The 22,285-nt window shown below is 39.6% G+C and overlaps 3 protein-coding genes across 3 annotated transcripts; 2 read left to right on the forward strand and 1 right to left on the reverse strand.

Annotated features, from left to right (window-relative positions):
* Positions 1-2,197: 2,197 nt before the first annotated feature.
* On the reverse strand, positions 2,198-3,424 carry LOC137944452 (F-box protein At5g07610-like). Its single transcript, XM_068790138.1, has one exon. It carries the CDS (start codon positions 3,422-3,424, stop codon positions 2,198-2,200), a length of 1,227 nt encoding a protein of 408 aa, XP_068646239.1.
* A 5,464-nt stretch (positions 3,425-8,888) lies between these two features.
* Positions 8,889-15,228, forward strand: LOC137943946 (5-formyltetrahydrofolate cyclo-ligase, mitochondrial-like). The gene is made up of 8 exons (XM_068789392.1): positions 8,889-10,491; positions 10,577-10,777; positions 11,171-11,296; positions 11,613-11,777; positions 13,978-14,019; positions 14,099-14,144; positions 14,421-14,491; positions 14,772-15,228. The coding sequence occupies exons 2-8, from the start codon at positions 10,678-10,680 to the stop codon at positions 14,903-14,905; spliced, it is 684 nt and encodes a 227-aa protein (XP_068645493.1). The 5' UTR covers positions 8,889-10,491; positions 10,577-10,677; the 3' UTR covers positions 14,906-15,228.
* Positions 15,229-16,651: 1,423 nt separating this feature from the next.
* On the forward strand, positions 16,652-22,050 carry LOC137944318 (protein TRIGALACTOSYLDIACYLGLYCEROL 3, chloroplastic-like). Its single transcript, XM_068789968.1, has 10 exons — positions 16,652-17,294; positions 17,763-17,891; positions 18,678-18,773; positions 18,903-18,980; positions 19,060-19,121; positions 19,223-19,298; positions 20,892-20,999; positions 21,116-21,291; positions 21,380-21,464; positions 21,572-22,050. Exons 1-10 carry the CDS (start codon positions 17,103-17,105, stop codon positions 21,608-21,610), a joined length of 1,041 nt encoding a protein of 346 aa, XP_068646069.1. The 5' UTR covers positions 16,652-17,102; the 3' UTR covers positions 21,611-22,050.
* The last annotated feature ends 235 nt before the right edge of the window (positions 22,051-22,285 follow it).

The raw sequence follows: 22,285 nt of genomic DNA on the forward strand, positions 1-22,285 counted from the left end.
AGAATGTTACCTTTTCCTTGTACCGCCATGGTGGAATCATTTCCCAGAGAGACACTTCCACTGATCGATTCATTGAGATCGACGAACAAGCTTCTTCTTCCACTCATATGGTTGCTTGCCCCAGAGTCAAGATACCAAGTATTCTCTTGCTCTTCATTGTTGTTTTTGTATGCTAATAACAGCGTTTCTTTTTCTTCTATCTTTGCTTCAGCATAATTTGTCTCCTCAACGAACTTGTTCTTGGGACCTCTACAGTCTGAAGCATAATGCCCAAATTTCTGGCAATTATAACATTGAATATGAGAGTGGTCATACCTGGAATTCATGTTTCCTCTTCCACGACCTCTTGTTGAGGTTTCACCTCTCTCATTGCTTTTGTTGGAATTGTTATTCCAACCTCTTCCAGAGTCACGGCCTCTTCACGTCCACGGCCTCGGCCTCTTCCTCGACCACGCTCATTTCTTGCGTAGCCTTGTTTTTCATCATCTTCTTTGATCTGTGTCTTGAACAGTTGTTCAGAGAGATCTTTCTTCTTTTTGTGTTTTTCTTCATAGGCTTGCAACGATCCTTGAAATTGCTCTATCGCCATTTCTTCCAAGTCCTTCGTTTATTCAATTGTCACAACGATGTGCTCGTATTTTGGATCCAACGAACGGAGTATCTTTTCTATGATTCTCACATCTTCGAGTTTTTCACCGTTTCTTTTCAATTGATTAGAAACAGCTACTACTCTTGAGAAATAATCCGAAATATTCTCGGATGCTTTCATGTGTAAAGATTCAAATTCACCTCTTAGTGTTTGGAGTCGTACCTTTTTCACCTTCTCGACTCCTTTATAAGAGGTTTGCAACTTCTCCCACGCCTCTCTGGCGGAGGTTGCACTAGAAATCTTTTCAAAACCATCATCATCTAATGCTTGATAGATGAGGTAGAGAGCTTTCTTGTCTCTCTTTCTTGAATCCTTTAAATACGTCTTTTGCTCTTGTGTAAGAGCATCTTCTCTTTCTGGCTCACTTACGCCATTTTTGACGATGTCCCAAACATCGTGTGCTCCAAGAAGAGCTTTCATTTTGATACTCCAGTTATCATAAATATCACTTTTGAGAATAGGAACTTGGAAAGATATCACACTATTTGCCATTTTTCCAAAATAAAAAAACTGATATATTTTTGACGAGGTTCTACCTTATCAAATTGAAGCCCTCGAAAATACGAATCCAACGCCTCCAAAATCACCCTGATCGGACGTCGGATGAGCTTCTACAAGCCTCCAGAAACTTACTGAGTCAACTCAGCGAGTTGAACCGGCCGAGTCAAGCCGGGTTGGACGAAACTGTCCGTGCGCAGCTTCGGCGCTCTGGACGAGTTGAGCCGAACCGAGTCTCGAGCGAGCGAGACGAGTTGAGCCGAACGTGCGGAACTCGGAACGAGTCGACTCGGAACTTAAAAATTTAAAAACTCACCCGCCTTCGTCTTCCTCCTTCGGCCGAAAAACAGAGACGCCGTCGTCTCTGTTTCTGGGTTTTCTTCCGATGAAAATCCTTCCACCGGAGACGATTTCTCGCCGGAATTTTGGCTGCTCTTCCTTCGGAAATGATTTCCGACCAGCTCTGATACCACTGTTGGAAATAATCGACTCTCGTCACTTACGGAAAATAAACTCTCTCTCGCTCGGGACAACGAAGCTCTCTGAACTTTCGTTTTTATTTCTGGATATTAGATTACATAGTTTAAGGTCCTATTTATAGACATTATGAATCAATCTACACCGTATACAAATTTCATCGTTGCCGAACACATTCACTGGATCTACCGTCTTCCATGCCAGCGCATTGAACTTGCCGACCTCCTTTGCCGACATCCTTGCCAGAGCATGGTTCTTGCCGACCTGCCGACCTCTCTTTTTGATGGGCTTCGTGGATCAAGGTTAGTTTCCAACAAGGGCTACCATTTATCGATTGTTTTGGCATGAGCTTTCTGTGGTGTTTACTTGATGACCATTTTCTTCATCATCACTGTAACCTGGAAACTTAATTATCGTTACGATTTATGTTATTAGATTTGTATTTGTAGCAACCTGCACCGGGGCAAAAAGACGGAAAAAGCTATGCAAATCTAAACAGGGAATAAAAATGGCTGTTTCCAACTAAACCAAAGCTCTAGTATAAATGGTGATGACTGAAAGATCTTAAAACGTTCAGTCTTTGCATTGTAGATATCCAAGGATACTGCCCAGAGAGTTCAGGCATGGGGCGTAGAGGAAGGAAGAGAACCGACACATTTGATTCTTCTCACATCCCAAGCTGTAAACCTCCTCCACCTTCATGGAGGAAATATCAAAATAGAGAATCTTGCAGTGTTCCCTGAAGAAAACAGCATTGTAACGAGGCGCAAAAGCCAGAAATCTAATGCATTCTGGATCTCTATAGTTTGCACGAGGACATCCAGAGCCTGTTTGAGACATTTTCTCATACAGGGCTCTGCCGCAAATTTCATGCTTCAAGGTCCACCCGTTTCTGTCACCGTCCCCAAGCATCCATACTTGGAAATTGCGTGGATTCAGATGATGATAGTTGTGGCCTCTGATATAGTAGAGATGCCCATCAGATTCGCACAAGATCCCTTCTGCTGAAAGTAATGGCTCCTGAGGCAATTGAATTACACCATGATTGTCCTTGTGGGCATCATTTTTCATGAAATGAAACGGGAATAACCGAGTGTACAAAGCTTCGTAGAACAAAACTGGACGTCCCTGGTATGGCCAAGGTCTGAAACTTGATTTGTAAGCCAGTTTGGATTCAACCCACTTTCCACTGCTGGAGGAGAAGACCTGAAACATGAAATGAGCATGCGCCTGGGAAAAGTATCTTGGACATAGAATGACCTTGAAATGGGGAGATTCTTTTGGATCATACACCAGTCGAGCATTCTCCAGGGAAACTTCTGTACATGGCTTCGGTAGAGCAACCCATTTCTTCAAAAGAGGATTGCAGACATAGTAGACATGGCCATTACTCTCGCTGCTGAGGCAAAGCAGCAAGCCGTTACGGCAGTGGATGATGGTGAAATCTGGATAAAGCGGCAAGAAATCGAGACCCATATCTACAGAATCGCTGCTGCAGTTGTTTTTGCTGTCACAAACTGTTCCATTCGAAATACAAGCATATCTGTATTCTGACCGCTTCAAACGACCATTGTCGTCAATGGCGATAACTTCGTAAAAGAAACCCGAGAGAGACTCCAAGTGTCTTCCCTCTTTGGAGAATCTAGAAATCAAGCTGCACCATCCTTTCGAGACACACTTAAGTCTAAAGAGAGGCTTCAGCGGCAACCGGGAGCAGATCTCCATCACCAAATCTTCACAAAAACCAATGTCACTGCCGCCATGGACACAGTTGATCTCACCACTCAGCCTCTTCTTCATTCCTCACAGAAGGAAAGACCCGGAAGCAAAAAACTGCTGGAAGCAGCGACGGAAGTCTGTCGCCGAGCAGCTAACCGCAACACAGACATCCTCTTACTTAAGAAGTCGTAGAGAAGTACCTTTCAGCAATTCTGGACTTCCAGCAGAGGTGGGCGGTGGGTCAGAAGACGTTTTTTTCCACTAATAAACCAAAATCCTATTTAGTCATTTTTCCTTCCCATCTGATCACAATTTTTCCGGACATTAAGGTTACACGGGTTCACGTCTGCTCGAACAAATCGCTGTCTTTACCTGCAACAGTCCATGTCCAATCTCCGTGCAATAATAGAATTCCTTCAAAGACATGTTTGTGGAGGTTATCTGAGATGCGCAAGGCTCAAGAGTCCTGAAGTCAGAAAAAACCAAGGAAAGAGGGACAGGAGCACAAAGTTTTCTCGCCGCCGTCGGCGAGAAAATGTCATGATGAGACTGTTGACTGTTGCTTTTGTGTTAAATTGCCACAAACAAATTTTTAACCTTGTTTTGGCCTTATTCTTCCTTCTCTCATCATGGTGAACCCTATCTGATCCACAAAAAAACTTCATTTATGCACTCAAAAAGTTGAAGATTTTCTGCTCATCATCTCCTTCCATGGGATACTTCTGAGATTTGAAGCTTTCATTGTAACAAAACCTTTACTGTTTTTTTAAGGACTCCATTATAAACATAAACAAACATAACTGTCCCCTCATCAATTTCAACCTTCCTTTTTCTTTAATTTTTTTTTTTTACCAAATTTCTCTTACTTTTAATGAATTCACTAATAAAAATTCCATAATTTACCTTAAGAAGCCATGGATGCTTATGGTGTTTAGTTGAAGATAAGATTAAAACTAACCAGACATTATTTTGCTAATTCTTTTCTTATGTCTAAACATATTTTGCCATAATTTTCTCATCATTGTGGGTCTGTTCAAAGACAAATATAACTATCAGTTATTTTGTTTTAATGCATACCCTGGACAGTAAGTTTACAATTTTGACAAAAGAAACAGAGCTTACAAAATAAATGAGACATACTGACATACATTGCAACAGAAAAAGAAAGAAAAATCATACACAAGAAACCAGCTTCCACAAAAGAAGAAGACAATGAATTTCAGCTGAAGTGATCCTTTCAATGTCTAGACTGCAGCTCTTTGTGGGCATCCTTAAATGAGTTCAGATATGGTGAGTCGGTATAAACAAGTTTCCTCATTTCTCAAACTGTAAACTTCCTTCACTCTCATGGTGGCAAGATCGCAGTCATGGATCTTGCTAAAGTGAACCACACTAAAACCAGGCCCAAAAGCCAGAGGTTGGCTGCTCCCTTCATCTCCATGAGGGCAACCTGTGCTGACATTAGAAATATTCTCATACAAGGTTTTGCTACAGATGTCATGCTTCAAAACCCATTTGTTCGTATTCCAATCCTTGAGCAGCCATACCGGGAAATAGCTTGGATTCAAATGGTGATAGCAGTGACCCTGATGTAGTAGATATGCCCCTCAGACTCATAGAGAATTCCTTGAGAGAGTAGTGGCTCCTTGTGTGGCAACTCTATGAGCCTGTGGTTCCCTTCCTTGATTTCAACTCTCATGACATGAAATGGGAACAATAGATACTAGAGAGCTTCATTGCAAAAGACGATATATCCACTGCATGGCCAGAAGTCAGTACTATATTGATAGAACACTTTGACTGAACCATTTTCCAGTACAAGATGAGAAAATCCCGAGGGCATAGAACAGCCTTGAATTGAGCAGAGTCCTCAGAATCATAACCCAGTACAGCAACAAATCATCTAAAAGAGACACCTGTGCAGGGCCTGGAAAGAGCAACCCAGCTTTTCATGAGAGGATTACATACATAGAAGATGAGACCTTTCCTGGGAGAAACTGAGAAAAAGAAGCAACCTATTTCAGCAATGGACAAAAATGAAATCAGGATAGATGGGAAGAAAATCAAGACTTACATCTATGGATATATTCTTATCACTGCTGTTGCTGCTTCCATCACAAACTACTACATTTGATAAAGAGGCATATTTATAGGTATATTATTTGCAAGCTGAATCATGGAAGCCAAGCATTACAGCAAGAATACAAGTTAAACAAAGAGCTAAACGTTCTATGACCATAAGAATTCACAAACAGTTAACCACCTCCACCATCTTGTCATTTTTGGCATTGCAGCTGATGAAAAGCCACCTCCAGTGTGTTCAAGCAAGGTGAGTAAATAGTTGGGTGAAAACGGAAACTGCAGTGTCTGCCATTATCATCTAATCCCAAACTGTAAATCTCCTCCTCTTCCATGGTTTCAAGATCACAAGAAAATATCTTGTGCTGATCTGCGAAAGAGGCAACATTAAGACCTAGTCCAAAAGCCAAAGCTCAAGTGTACCCTGAAAGCGATTGATGATTTCTAGAGGGGGATCCACCGGCCTCAAGAATTTTCTCAGCGAAGTCTTTGCTGCAAATTTCATGCATTTTGATCCATTCTTCTCTATACATTTGCCAGCAGTAGAGTCGAAAACCTCAATTGCGATATGGAGGGGTCCTGCGTATGAGTAGCTTGAATGGAGAAAGACGCTGAAGTGGGCAGAGACCTTTGGATCATAAATGAGTGCACTTGGCAACTTAGATTTCCTCTGAGGCTTAGGCAGAGCAACCTATCTCTACAACAGAGAGTTACAGACATAGAAGACAAAACCTTTAGTCTTCCCAAACAGGCAAAGCAACAAGCCATTACAGAAAAACCACATTTTTGTAGGGATAAAATGGAAAGAATCTGAGACTCATGTATATGGTCTCAGTGTAGCTGTTGGCATAAACTTTTTCATCTGATAAACAAGCAAAACTGTATTTAATCCTCTGAAAATGGTCATTCTCATCCAGTGTATGGGTTTCATAGAATAAACCTGAGAGAGATGACAGAACACTTGCTTGATTCGAGTAATCGGATATTAGGCTGCACCATGCTTTTGACACAATTGAATCTGAAGAGAGATTTGATAGGGAAGCAGGAAAACTTGCTATCAACAAAATCATCTTTGAAATTGGTATTTGCGACCATTTGTGATATCAGCAGAATTGACTTGTTATTCCTCCATGGCTTATTCAGAAATCCAGAGATAGCATTACTTGGATAGAAATGCTGAATAACAACTTCAGTTCAGAGAGTGAGAGTGAGAGATCACTGCAATGCAGTCACCAAGAAAGCAAACATATACGACAAAAATAAAAAATTAGAATTGTGAGTTCTCTCACAGCTTTCAGACTTCTCCCCTCCCAAGCCTGACTGTTGGTTGCTGGGATTTATCTTCTTACCAGATGTTCATTTATAAATCATCTGAAGTAAAAAGCAAAACAAAAAGATAGCTTGAGCCCAGAACTTCCCACTATGCTTTCCTGGTCAGCACTCAAATCTTTTTTATTTTAAAATTCATATAAGAAGGCTCAAAAACTTATCCTTAAAAACATTGATTAAGGTTTGACTATCTACATTGAAACATGTTGTTCCATGATTGTTCTATCTTCTCATCCATTAAAAACATATCTGGCAGTCTGCGTTATGTTAACCAGGTATCTTTTTTCCTAGACAATTCTCTACCACCACGATTTGTTATGTAGTTCAAAGCTAATTTACAGTCATTGATAAGGATTTTTAACCAAGGTGCATACTTGATAAGGATTTCTACAACCAATAATGATAACAGCAAGTGTAGAGACCATCTTACCCAGCATGTTAATGCAAAAAATTGAAGGCAAATAACCCAGGACAACCATAATGATACAGTCACAGCTTTAACAGTAAACCTACTTCATTTTCATGATTGCAGTATCGTAGAGGACTATGCATTGTTTCTGAAATTAGCAACATCAATCCAAGACCAAAAGAAAAGTGACACATATCAAATGAAAACATCTGTCACCTGTTTTAAGCAATTTTCCTCTATTCCTCTGTGCATATTAATTTTAATAGTATATTGAATCTCAGATCATTAGCATCAGCTTTTTTGATTGCTAAGTAGTGCAATGGTCAATCTGGGTTAGCCAGAAAGTACTTAAGGTCCTTCTGGAATTCTTCACTCTGTTTAGAGGAACAAATGGATGCAATGAAGAGGAAAAAATCAAACAAAACTGGACTAAAAATTACCTGAATTTAAGTTGGTTAAAGCCTCCTATGCTCTTCAAAGTTAAATCCTTAAAGTGGCAGCAGTTCAATTAAACCAAGTGCTGAAACCACATTATAAGCCCTGACATTGCTTCAAGTGAACGGCAGGAGTGACATTAAGGAGACCATTTTAATCAAGTTGTGACAAACAAGGAGCTGTAAAGCTATAGCTGTTGAACCAGATGTAAACCTCAACCATAAACGAAATGCCAAAATCAGAACTCGTGGCAGTAATTCAACAAAAACAAGAACCATGATATTGGTCCCTCGAAAAAAAGCCCAGAAAAAAACATGAATGCATGCTTTGGGTCATCGATACCAATAGAAACGAGAAAGTCACGTAGCTTGACGAACTCAAAGAAAGTGTTAGAACCTGAACAGGACTCGAGATCCTCCCATCCGCCATAAATCGAGGCGGAAGAAGCACGTATTGAGAAAAGTTTCAGCTGCTTGAGATCCAAGACGCATCTTTGTCGAAGAAAACGTTGAGAAAATGAGTTTCTCAGCGCAGAAGTTCTGAGACGATTGAACTTGGGAAGAAATGGGGAGAAGGGGTATCTTGAAGAGCAGAGGACGTTCAAAATACTAGGATTTTCTCCATTGGAGACCAGCAAAAAGGGATAGAACAGAACTCCCAGCTCTTACTTCGTGGCTCCCGAATTGCAATTTTCAACTACAGTTTGCTGTTGCATGCTGTAGCGGGGCCGGTACGAACTACCAGAAATGTAAATAAATTATCTATCACAGATGATCATCTCGTATCGGAATCGTATCGAAAACCTCAAAATTCCAAAAACAATTAAAAAATGAAAAGGTGACTTTTTCTCTCTTAAAAAAATAACCAGGTCCTGAACTTTTCATCTTCTTCTAGCGGGTTTTCTGCAACATAACAGGAAGAAACTCGACCGAGTCATTATTCGAGTTGGCTTGGAACAGACAACATGAGAAACTTCATATATTTCACTATTTATCGATCGTTGTTTCTCGATCGATCCCTCATCCGAGCCGGAAAGCTCGTCGAGAGCTAGCATTTACGTGTAGTTCCAGCTGCCGCAAATATCGTTCGAAGCAGTGACCGAAAAGTCGTATTTTGAGAAAATCGAATAGAAAGTGCCTTCTCTTGCTATGTTAAGGTTGAGATCAAAATCAGTCGTTCTCCTCGGCGGTGGAAGGTGAGTTTTTGCCAGTGGCAAGCAATTGCTCTGTGACATATGGAACCGTTATTTGTCGTTTAAGAATTTTAGTTCAATTTAAACAGAAAAGAGCAGCCATGGAAAGTGCTTCGGAGATATTATCATCCATAATGGTAAGATCCTACTGCAACTTTATTGAGGTAAATAGAAAAACAAAAGTGAGAAAATGCTTAAATGCTGATGAAGTTCCTTTGGTTACTGCACTGGGTTTCCTTTTGCTTTGAAATGCTTGCATTTTAGGGGACCTTCATTATCATTGGTTTGTCTCATGGAGAAATCTGTCCTTGAACGAAATTCAACAGTTACATATAGACCACATAGATAAACCTGTTTCTGTGAATCTATTGCCATGTTCTGCAATGCAACCATTCTTGGTGTCGTGATTATCTGGTTGATGCCATGGTAGTTCCGAGGTGCAAAGAAACTTGTCCTAACTCAGTTAGATTCATGAAGAACAGAGAAAGCCCGGAGCTGTAATGAACGTAGTGGTTCCAGTGGCAGACCCGTATGTCACTGAGGCAAGAGTACTCGTGGCCGTCGTTGTGGTGGACCTGGTGGTTGGCGACGCCGACGCCGAACGTGGTTGTGGAAGAGATATAGTAGGAGAGCTATCGAGGTGTGAACGGAAAGAGGGGAAACAAATTATATTTCCTTATTCCTGTTTACTGCTGTAACGGTACGGCCGTCGTCACTGACGAATGACCTCCTGCCTGCAACTACCATTTCTTCCCAGAAATCCTCTGCCCTCATTTCCTTCTCCTCATATTCTTGTTTCCTCCTGTTTTTATGTCGTCATCTTTTTTATGTAATCTTACCCTGCTTTTGCACGAACGAGACCGCTTCTTTCCTTCAATTCCATATACCAGAGCTACTCTCAAACCCCATAAAACCTCTGATCTTTTCTCACTTGAGTATGTAAACGACACCCTATCGATCTCCAAAGACCCTTTCCTCCAACAAGTATAATGGTGAAAAACCTCTCAACCGATTATGAGCAAAGCAGGAAATGTGGCATCCTCGAGAGAGATTAGTTTTCAACACAGAGAAGTCCTCGAGATCATTTCGCTCTGTCACACCTTTAGGTCGATCAATAAACCTTATTTCCTCTACAAATGATGCTTATAGGCGAAATAAACATGTCTTTTTTTTATAACGAATGGTCCTCTGCTCTCCCACACTCCCTTTACGCGGAAGCTACAGAAACAAATAGTTATCTTGGATGGTGGCGAAGATATCTTGCTGAGTATTGAGAGAGGGACCGATGGATCCTGAGATGAGGATGCAGGTAGAAAGAGGACTAAGGGCTTAGTCAACCGTGAGGAGGACCCTTGTCGAGTGCAGGATCTTCCGGGAAAGAATTGAGAAGTCTAGCAAAGAGGGAAAAAAAACAAGGGAAAAAAATGTTTTTTTTTCCCTGCTGATGTGGATGGTGAGATGGCGTTCCACCCAGCAAGTGCACTTACCAACTCCAGCAAATGCTTAGCATTTTTTATATTGTATGCCTGATACCTGCTGCGGTCTGCGCTCGCCTGCTCGGGAGAGGATAACGGAGAAGAGAGACAGAGAGATCTCGATCGTTGGTAGATGAACGACGAAGAGAGAATAACATAGGAAACGAAGGCTGGAGGTCCGCATTTGGGGTTCGAGGTCTCTGCTCAGCCGGGAGGGAGAGAAACGAGAGTGGGTTTTAACCTTTTGAGCTTTGTATTTTGTAGAATGAGAAGAAATGGCCTTCGCGAACTGAAGTTCTTGTTCATGTCTCCAGCAACTATAGCACCTGCAGCTCAAGCTTTCGGTGGCAAACACCTTTATTTGCACAACCCTAAGGCGTCTTTTCTCAGCAGTTCGCGCCCCTATTCCAACGTCATGATGCAGAACGATCCCATTGCTCAGCAGAAGCGTGTACTCCGAACCAAAGTTCGAAAGGAACTCAAGGCCATGACTGCTTCTGAAAGAACCCAACAAGGTTTTACCTCTTTCACTTCATTAGATCTTTGTAGTGTTTTTTCTTTTTTTCCTTATTGTTATTTGGAATGCACGTTCAATTTCCATCTTTACGACGTCTCTGTATGGAAATCTTAAGGACTGAAGGTGTGAATTGTGTAGCATGATTTAACAGAAATAATCTCTTGTTTTTCTTTCTCCATTATCTTCTCTCAATGAAGGGACCGGCGGACTACTACGTACGAGATAGTAGAATTTATCATCTCTTCTCTAATTGTTCCTGTATGACCATCTAAACACCTTAACTTTTTAACTGGAGATTTAACTGAGTTTTACTTAATTCCCGATTTTCTTTGTTTACTCCCCTTTTTCCTCTCTAGTCTTACTTGTATGCAAAATTTTATTTTTCCCCCAGATATAGCAGTTCAGAATTTTGTTGTAGAAGCTCCATGGTTTCAGTCTTGCAATAGCTTATGTGCTTATATAAGCTGTGAAGCCTTAAGGGAAGTGGACACATCAAAGCTACTGGCAGAAATTCTAGGTGCTCTGACTATTTGTTTGATATTTGTCATTTTATGCTTGAGATTTTCATCATCATTTTAAATTAGTCCATCTGAGGAGTTCACACCAAGTTTCCAAATGAATAGAACTATTTTTCTTATTATCATGAAGTTGAACTTAGGGGGCTTCATACCAAACAAAGTACATTGATGTGCTTCATTACTTGGCTCTTCTTTTCCTCTTGAAACAAAAGTTGAAGTTGTTTGCAATTTCTTTTTGTTTTCAATAAAAATAAAAATCTAAGTGTATTGTGTATATGCTTATTTGTGTTCTCATTATCCAATTTTCAAGTCAAGGCTGTGATACACCAACAAAGAAAAAGCTTTATGTTCCACGGGTGGAGGACAAGAATAGCCATATGCGAATGCTCAACATTTCAAGTATGGATGATCTAATTGCAAATTCAATGAATATCTTGGAACCAGCTCCTCTGGATGCTGCTGGAAATCAAAGAGAAGACGGTATTTCTTTTCTTTTGTTTCTTAAAAAAAATATTATCTATTTCATTCCTGGTATCCTGGTTCATGTTCTTGTGGGTGCTATATAAATTTGCATTAAATCTGCTTCTGATTTTTTCCTCTTCCATTACGGGTAAGTCTTTGAGCCTTTACATCAATGTGTAGTATGCAAATTCAATAAATATCTCTTGTTCTAGGAATAAGCTGAAAACCGGAGATGTATTGGTTGAATGAATGTTAAGCTGTACTGCTTCCTGCTAATTGTCCATCCAACATCCTTTGGAATATGCCATGTATGGTTGATCAGTTGTAATGTTCTTTGGCTAGTTGAGAATGAATATTATGAAACCGACCAAGTCATTGACCCAGAGAGGTGACCTGGTCCGGTTAAATGAGGTTCAACCAGGTTCGACTACCTCTTGAACTGGGATGAGATCATGCTGATGTCAGTCAGTCACAAAATTAAGAAAATATTTTTTGATTGGGGGAGAAAGGGGCGAAGTAGCTGGAAGACAGAGGGAGGGGAGCCCATTTTGTCACTGTGATAGGGGAGGGTGGCAGGTTCCTCCCCTGTTGCCTGTGGATAAGGGGAAGGGGGTTGCTGCCTTTCCCCCTGTTGCAGCTGCAGGTGTGGTGGGAACCTCGCCCTCCCCATCATCGGACAATGGCCAATGGCAAGCAGAGCAGTGGCTCCTCCCCGCTCCTCCCCTGCTATTGGGGAGACCTGTTGAGAGTCGAGAAACACTTGTGCTTTAGTGCGACCAGGCTGCCCCCAGGTCGCCTGTCTCAGAAAACCCGGCCAGGTCAGCCAGGTTTCTTATCTCTTCTGTTTTTAAGTGTGTATGATCCAGACAAGGGACCAGATCTGGTTCAAGTGGCCGATCCAGTATGGTATCATGACACTATTGAGAATGGATCCTTCAAATGGCTATGGTGTCTGAGAATCTCTTTGTAATGGATGCTTGGATTTCCAAAAGTTTTACATTTATATAAGCCTTAATGTCATGGTTGCATATTTGCTGCCTCATTCTCTATATATTGTGTAGGAAACTGCATTTATAAGCATTTGTGAGGCGAATACATCACTTTCAACTATTTCAAAATCGTAAGTAGGTTCAATGAAGTGTGTCAAAATCAGTGTTACGACTCTGCTGGGTGGACTAGAGTTTGGGCAGGTTGGTTCAGGGGGTTAGACTCACTCAGATTTGAGATTGAGCGGGTTGGTTCAGGGGGTTAGACTCAACCTTTCTGCGATGGACCAACCTGTTCCAAGTCAGAGCCAAGTCTGCCCAAGTAGACCCTGACTTTGAATTTCAGGGGCCCAAGTTGGGTCCCACTGCCGAGTCGTAACACCATGGTCAAAATATCAAGAGCATGATTGAACTTTAACCTAAAAATCTGTATCTTTTCTGTTCTAATAAAATGGGACTTTTTAACTGTCGGAAAGTAGATGCTATACAGTTATGTTGCTAATAGCCACTAGTTTCCATCCATTCAAAAAGATCCGTGGATCTGTTTCATTAATTTTATTTTGTGTCCTCGACACTTCAATCTCCTATCATTTTGAGAGGGAAAAAATCTTGCTATCGTTGATCTATGTAAACACTACTTTTGGGGGGGTCCTATTATGTTGATAGATCGCTTAGCTTCTGAAGAAAGACTATCAATAGGCCTTGGATTAGACAAGTAGTCTACCAACCAGTGATTAAGATCCAACTTTATGTGATAACAGTGACATTTATGCTGACAAACTCTTTTTAAATGAATTATTGTCCCTATTGGTGGATTACAGTCCTAAGCCAAATCAAATATTTTTATGTTTGATTCCAATGTCCTGCATCTATGGTAAGCATTTTGTCACCATTATTAGTAATTATCGTTAGAATTGCATGAAGTAGCATTTGATGTGGTTCCAATAAATCTACTGGCACAATGGATGCACCCCAAAGGATTCGTAACTTCTGTTTATGGACACTTTATCACAGACTGGATGTCAAGGTTGTAACTTGTTTATATATTTTGTTTATCAATTGAGAGTTCATTGAAAATGCCTGGAAAATCTATATTAAGTACCTAAGAGCTCTTTGGTCCGAACCTGTTACACATTTTCCCCTATTAAGAGAATGAAAAGATGTGACATGTGATGTTGGAAATGGACAAATTCATTGTATTAGGTATTTGAAGGATTTGTCTTTTATTGCAGTGATGGAGGCAACTCAACCTGTTGATTTGTTGCTCTTACCAGGTGACTCTTCTACTTCTTCTGTTCTTAACTTTGGAAACTAAATCCCTCTAAAATAACACCTAAGCATATTTGGTGACAGGACTTGCCTTTGATCGATCTGGAAGCCGATTGGGTCGTGGTGGAGGGTATGTCTCCTTTCCTTTTTTAATGTGATATCGGGTATTTGAAGTTGGTTAAGCAGAAATCAGATTTGGCAAGGACTCCAAGATGCTCGCATAGGATGTCCTCTTTCATTACTAGAAAAAATTTGATACCCTAGATTGGAATCTTGAGACATGATAACTTGCTCAATGCAGTGATACTCTATTTCTTTTTAAATTTCAATATTAGTCTTTTTTTGTCATTATCTTCTACATCACTTACGAAATTTCTATTTTTTCTTACTATGGGCTATTCAATAGATACTATGATGCATTCTTGAACAAATACAAGGAGCTTGTAACCAAGAAAAAATGGAAACAGCCTCTTATAGGTAAGTTTCATCGATCTTCATACCATTTCTCAGGTTCAAAAATTTAGGTGCATTTTCAAAGATTCATGAATCCATTGCTCCAGAATGCCATTATCGGCCAAGTAGCACATATAATGAACTTCAATGACCCTGAATCATATTATTTATGATGCTTATTACACTAGTTACTCAAACCATGTTGAATTTGCACCAATAAAGACACGTTGCCTCAATTGGCAGTTAGCCATTTATGTTTATATGCCTGGCTAATCACTTTAAGTTTGCTTTTACATATCTGCAGTTGCACTATCATACTCGGTACAGATAATGGAGGAAGCACTCATTCCTGTTACTGCTCAGGATGTTCCAGTCGATGCTCTAGTATCTCCAGAGGGTGTTATTCCTATCAGCCCTGCTGCCAAGGAAAGATTGTGAGTCAAGATTCTAGAGAACTCGTCTTCCTCCACCCCCATTAACTTCCCTCAATGCCCATCACCCATGCTTGTCAAACATGATCTCATCATCTATCTTTGTGTTGTCTAATCTGCTAATCGAGTTTCGCTCGAAAATTTTATATATCTTATTGATGTTGTTGAAGAGATTATAAGCATGTGCCTGATTGACCTGCTCAGGAATTGTATTTCTTATCTACTGTTTTTTGACACTAAAACCATGTTTTCAGTGGTCAGCTGACAATTTTGATTTCAGTTCCAGGGTTATAGCTTTGAAGAAGATTATAGATTATTTGGTATGTGAAAGATACAGAATACAATTTCGTTCTCAAATAAATAAAAAAGGTACAAAGAGCAAGTTATAAATCGGGTGAAATGAGAACAGAATATACGATCAGTGCAAGGCTTTTCAAGGCATTTAACTCACCTTTTTTTCTCAGATTTAATCAGGTGCACCTGATTCGTTACCAAAATAACAGAGCTGGGAACCTCTTGAAAAGAGATCTTACGCGGCTTTAATTTGGTGGGTTTTACTGGCTTCTCCGAATACTCTTTCGGAAGTTTAGAGCGTTTAGAGTGAAGGATTTTTTTGGTTTCTTGGACCTTGGTCTGCCGCTCCCTTCATTCGACGCAAGCGTCTTTCTTTTCTTCCTTCTGCTCAGCGGGTCCTTGGCCGCCATAAGAGAAGAATCAAAGGTCTAGTCGAAAGTTCCCAGTTCCGTTACGATAAAGAGCCTCAGCTTCAAGGAACCACCAGATTTTATGGCTAAACAAAACCCCGCCACCTCTCTACATTGCTTTCGGTTACCAACAAAGCTCCTTGTCTTCTCCAGTGACTTCGGTGCCTAGATATGAACTCATGGCAAGATGTTTACTTCATGAAAGCTTGGCATCGCTTTTTTAGCCTCTTAAGCTTCTTGCGCATATGTGATTTCTTAAGCTTCCAGTGCCATATCCCGTAAAACTTGACAAATCAGCTGCAAGCTGCAGAAAAAACAAAATAATCACAACAGAGTAATTCTGAAAATGTACTTTTATATCTACGAAATAGATAGCTTTATGTTTGTATATGATAATCTCATTGAAATTTCAGAATTACACGAGTCTGCACAAAATAACTGGAACATTAATTACCTGCAAACTTTGTGAATACTGAAAAGTTCTTCTGGTGCCTTGGGGAGAGCTTCCTGAGTCTCTTTTGACATTGTTGATGGTATTGCTGAACTTTGGGAGGAAGACCTTTTCCAGAATGTCATTTGGAATTGCTATAGATTGTAACTGCTTGTATTGTATAAATTGGTTTTTGCTAAACAACAATAGGAAGATATAATGCTCAAAGAAGTCCTTTATTAAAGAAGACAGAATGTATCAACCATGAAACCTTAGAGCTGCAAAACTTTAAACAGTGGTTTCATGTCAAAACAACAAACACTGATTGTTTCGGAGATTAGTAAATAAACAAAACATGAGGCAATCTTGTTTCAGTTGAAATGCTCTATATGCAACCATTATATCAAGAGAAAAAGTGATGCAGAAGAGACATGCTTTCTTCAGGCAAATGCATGACCTCCTTCAGTCCACTTTACCTCATCTGAGCTGGCTGAAGATTCCACATTTCCCTCAGCAGCACTCTTCTTCTCAGAATCTTTTTTCAGATATTCCATTGATGGACGCAGCTGCAGCAATGAATCAACTGGGATTGTTTACAAGAACAAGGTTAATCTGTCATTCCACAAGGCTCCTTGTCTTTATGGAAATGAAGAATGCGCAGAAGGAAAAGTTATTTCTTCGATGAAGTGACACGATTACCCCCCAGTCGACACTTTTCTCCCAAATTTCTCCCTCAAGGCTTCGACCAACCATGGTAGGTCGGTAGCCTCTGCAGCAGCCAACGACCCATGTTCAACCGTAGAGACAGGGTCATGGAAATCAGGTAGAAAATCACACAAGCGTCCCATGGGTCAGATAAATCCACGCGGCACGCGAATTTCATGTCGAATTCCTGTTTCGATTCTTCTTTGATTCTCTGTCATGAGGGGACCAGCTCCGAATTGTGAAAGTATATCTTCCTTCTCATCCTCCTCTAATGGTCTCCTATTGAGAGAACTGCTAGCTGTTCTCCCTGTGACTCGATCTGGGTGGGTGCCATTTACTCGACATTCTCCTTGTCGAGCTTGGAAATGTCTGTTTGTGCGGTTCCTGCGATAAATTCCCCTTTATGTCCTTTAAGCGGGTTCCGGAGTTCATCTCGTGTATTTGTTAGGCCCACTTGGAAGAGACTCAATTCCTGCTTAAAGGGGAGGAAGATTATTTGTGCCTGTTCGGCTCCTTCGAGGAATCGGGGAGATGGGTTTCCAGCTTTCAAATATCACGTAAGCTTATTTTATCGTATTTGCCTTTCTGATTTTTTAATTGCAGTTCTTGTGAACTCTCAGAGATGCTCTCTTTTTTCTTTTTCTTTTTTTGAGCTATTATTCAGCTTAGAATAGTTTTTTGGCCATATACTGCTGTGGATATTCAAGTACTTTCTCTCAGAACTTCATTAAGGATCATGAAATTGACTATGATTTGATCTTCCTTTTTTTCTTTTTTTCTTTTTTTTTTTTTGGTTTTGGTTTTGATATTCAAGTACTTTCTCTTTCAAATTTGAAAAGTCTTTTTTTTTTTTTTTTCTGTCTTTCTACCCTTCTTAGTCCTGGATTACTTTGGTTGTGTATCCAGAAGAGTTTTTCATTATGATCAGCTTTTTACCAACGTTTGGGTGCAAATTCAGTAGTTCATTTTGGAGGGAGATTTTTGGAATCTCTATATTGATGGATTTTTTGTTAGTGTATCCTCAGGAGTCATCCGTGCATGAAAATTTCAGAATGGGTAAAGAGATGGAAGCTGAAGCCGATGTTCTTATTGAATGTAGAGATGTCCACAAATCATTTGGGGAAAAACAAATCTTGAGAGGTGTAAGCTTCAAGGTGAACTTCGTTTTAGTCTCTTCTTGTTTATGTTAATAATTCTTCATGACGGTCTGTAGAGTTAGTTTTCAGGTAGGTTATGTGAATAACTCCACATGACAGTATTTAGAATTTCATTTGCTTCTTTTCTTTTTTAGCAGGTTTTCAGCTGAGGTGCCATAGGTATATGTAGCTTCAACAACAGAAGAACCTTTTGGAGCCCAATTGATGGTCAATACCTCAGTTTATGGCTCCAATGTTTAGGCTACCATTTTCTGCAAATATGTTTTTGCAACTAGTGTCTTTGCTTTCATTAGACAACAATTCTTGGTGGTTGAATTGGGAATCAGCAAACTAACCTTAAATGGTTCTTCTGACTATGTCCTACCAGATATAGGCAGGATATCATTTCTCTATTTGGGTCTATCATTTGTGTATTAGAATCAAAAGCCACTTGTGGTGGGAGATTTTTCTTTGATGCACATGTTATTGAAGCAGAGTAGTGAAGTTCTTTATTTTTGTTTCCTGGGTACTAAGACCTGATTAATGATATAGATTTAGACTGCTTTAAGCCTCTATGATCTGCTACTTCTTTGTTGCTTTTTCAATATTTTTTCTTTGAGAAAACTTTGTGGACAGTTGTGACGATTTACATGATACTTCTCATATAAAATAACTGTAATTATTTCACCTTTTGCAACTTACTATCTCGATCGGCTTTTTAATGTTGATACTTCTTGTATAAAACAACTGTAACTATTTCACCTTTTGTTTAGTGTTTTCCTAATTCTTAATATGCATATGCAGATCAGACATGGGGAGGCAGTTGGAATAGTTGGTCCCTCTGGTACTGGGAAGTCTACAGTGTTGAAGATCGTATCTGGCCTACTTGCTCCAGACAAGGTAAGAGTCGAATATTATCTTTATCTTCTTTTTTTTAAATTATCTTCATCTTCAGAAGAACTTTTTTCATTGTATCCTTGGAAGAGCTTTTTTTAGGCACCAAAGTGAATTTTATTGTCAATTGACCAGGGAGAGGTTCTTATCTGTGGAAGACGGAGACAAGGCTTGGTCAGTGATGAGGAGATATCTGGCCTTCGTATTGGCTTGGTATGTTTTGACTCTTTCTTTTTGTTTATGCTATAAATTAGAATCTTTATTTACTTTCTTTTAGTGGTTGTGTGAACAGGTATTTCAGAGTGCGGCACTTTTTGATTCTCTAACTGTTCGTGAAAATGTTGGTTTCCTTTTGTAAGAGATTCTAGATGTCTTTGGACAAGTTTGTTTCTTTATTGGCCTTATGTTTGTGGATTTCAACGGCATGGCCCGTGTAACTATGGCATATTTTTCAGGTATGAACATTCTCATATGCCAGAAGATCAAATTGCAGAACTTGTAACAGATACATTGGCTGCTGTTGGTTTGAAGGTAAAACTGGAATGGATGTTGTTTACTGTTCACCTGCATCTTCATTGGTTTCCAACCATTGAACCAATTGTAGAGATTCCTGAGTGTTCCATTAGTTCCTAGTTCTTGTAAGAACCTGTCAGTCCCTGAAGGCAAAATATCAGGGAGATAGAAAAGGATGCGATTGTTTTGTCGTTCATGGTGAAATGAAATACGGTGAATTTTATGTCCTTGAGAAATGGGAATGCAAACTTCTGTTGCTTACTGTTAGTTGATTAGATCTTAGAAGCTAAGATGTTGTTGAATTCAATAGACTTGCAAATACTAATATTTTGAAGATCTGGAACATCTCTGTTCATAATTAGGAAAATCATAAATTTGGGATATAATAGAGCTTGAAGCACCTATTGCTACTTTGGGTGAGGCTCTTTTAGTAATAGAGCTTATAAAGTGCTTATGGCTACAAGGGGCTTGTGCCCTTGATTGTGCTCAAGCCGCGAAAGCGAGTAAGTGACAAAGCGAGCTTGCGAGCTTTCAAGCATGAATGCCAGTGAGCAAAGTGTGGTTGCCACTATTCCTATTTTGTGCCCAAAATAGAAAGATTTTTACTATTGGCCCAAAATTCGATTGATTTTTACAAGTTTCTTTTTCTGTAATGATGGATCGACAAAAGACAGGGCCAATAGCTACTTCAGCGACTGCAATAGCTACGATGTGAATTATGGAAAAGGATTACTGCATATTGTCTATGAAGTTTTAGTTCTAGAGGCTTTCAACATGAACTTTAATACGTAATGTTGAATTTTTGGAAAAGATAAAAACTTCACTGACTTATTATAATTTGAGTACAATGAGCCTTTATTTATAATAGAGGAAACAAGTTGAATCCTATTACAATTAAACAACCATTGTCTCAGTTATACCTAAAGTTAAACACTAAAAGATAAGTCCTAGAACAATTAAACAACTGAACATAAATAAAAAACTAAGATAATGAAAACGCCTTTAACTGAGACTCTTTTGTGAAATCTCCTCTTGTGAGACTCCAGTAAGACTACCATAATAATTTTGGCTTTGTGAGACTTCTTGTTGCGAAAGTCATGTAAGACTCTTTCATACTTATTTTTTAACATATAATATGTTTACTAAGTTTTCACATAGACAATCACGTACAGACACTGGCTAGGGCTAAAGTGCTAGTCCAACTAATCAGTTACCTGAGTGATTTGCTGATGGAATTCTATTACCTTATTGCAGAGGCTGTTGCTCTGAAAAGAATGATAGATCTGCCATTTCCTTTTTGATACAATATCCTTGGAAAATATGACACAAGAAAGAAATTGTTGTGTTTTATGAATCAGTATTCAATAAAACTACATAAGTTTGCACATAAAAAAAAAATCTTTAAATGACTTGTGTTGGCTCTATATGGGTCTTCTAGGACAGCAACTTCTAGATTGTTGCTGCTTCGACTGGTTGACCCCAGACCCCAGAGGCTTGCTTAAATAGTTTGCAGCTACATTTTTTAAGCTAGTTGAACTCTCTTCTTCAAAAAAAGAAAAGAAAAGCCCTCTCTCTCTCTCTCTCTCTCTCACCTACTTTGCCACCATGCAGGGTGTCGAGGATCGTTTACCATCAGAGTTATCTGGTGGAATGAAAAAGCGCGTAGCATTGGCTCGCTCTATAATAAATGACAACACCAAGAATTTTGTGGAACCAGAGGTATGCTCAAAATATACCTTTTTTTTAAGAGAATCATCTGGGAGTCTTAGATGTTGTAACTACCATGGTATGTTTCAAATTGTTTGCTAAGGGAAGCAGTTTTCCTTTCTGGATAGGTTCTCTTATATGATGAGCCAACAGCAGGGCTTGACCCTATAGCTTCTACTGTTGTTGAGGATCTGATCAGGTCAGTCCATGTGAAAGGCAAGGATGCTTTGGGGAAGCCTGGCAAGATAGCTTCCTATGTCGTTGTCACTCATCAGCACAGCACCATAAGAAGAGCAGTTGATAGGCAAAACTCATCTCAAGTCATCTCTTGTGTTGGAAGCACGAGCTCCAGCCTCCACTAAAAATTGCTTATAATTACCTTTGTGATGCAGGTTGTTGTTTCTACATGAGGGAAAAATTGTATGGGAAGGCAGGACTGATGAATTCACCACATCAACAAACCCTATAGTGAAACAGGTAGAAGCTCCAATGTCATTATAATCAATTGGTTAAAAAGATCTTTGAAATTGAAATAAGAAGTTTACACAATATGAGATTTGACAAGTCTTTGTAACTTTTTGCAGTTTGCTTCTGGAAATTTGGATGGACCAATCCAATATTAATATAATGGAGTGGAAATTTGTATTTACAATGTTTCAAATTTCTGAATCTCATAGTGAAGGTATTAGAGTTGGATAGCAGGTTTCGCTTCCACAAGTTTTCCTTTAGCCCCCAGGCCATAAACAGATCCTGTACAAAGTGCAGTGAATCGGGGTGAGAGGAATCAGATTTAGAATTTTTGTAATTCTCTGAAATAATTGCCAGGATATAGAATTGGGTAACAAGTAATTTACAGCATTGGCTTGTGAGTTAAGGCCTCCAAATTCAAGAGCAGGCAGGGCTAGTATTTACTGTAAGTTGAGAGTGTCTAGATTTTTTTCAGATAAAGATAGAACATATATAGCTTCAGTGTTCCATATTCTTGACAATGAATTCATCACTATTTTCTTACTTCTTTTACCATTTTGTGTGCTCCATGTTTGAATGTAAGACTGGTTTTTTTTACGACTTATGCAAGCACTTTTATGTTCAAAGCTGCATGTTCCCTTTCTCAGTTTCCTGACGTATCCATCGAGACTCTTACAGAGGTGGTGTTTTCGATATCTCCAGTTACAGACAGACCCTTCAAATTTTTTATGTTTATCAGCGTATTGGGCAGTAAAGGTCTATCTCGATCGATAATCAGGTCTGTCTCATGAATAGGTCTCATTTCATGTAAGCGAACGAGAACCATCAGT

Source organism: Aristolochia californica, unplaced genomic scaffold (genome assembly GCF_029961685.1).
Source record: "Aristolochia californica isolate CCGP_79_NKW_82.1479 unplaced genomic scaffold, dmAriCali1.0.hap1 SCAF_11, whole genome shotgun sequence".
In the NCBI taxonomy this organism is placed as follows: Eukaryota; Viridiplantae; Streptophyta; class Magnoliopsida; order Piperales; family Aristolochiaceae; genus Aristolochia; species Aristolochia californica.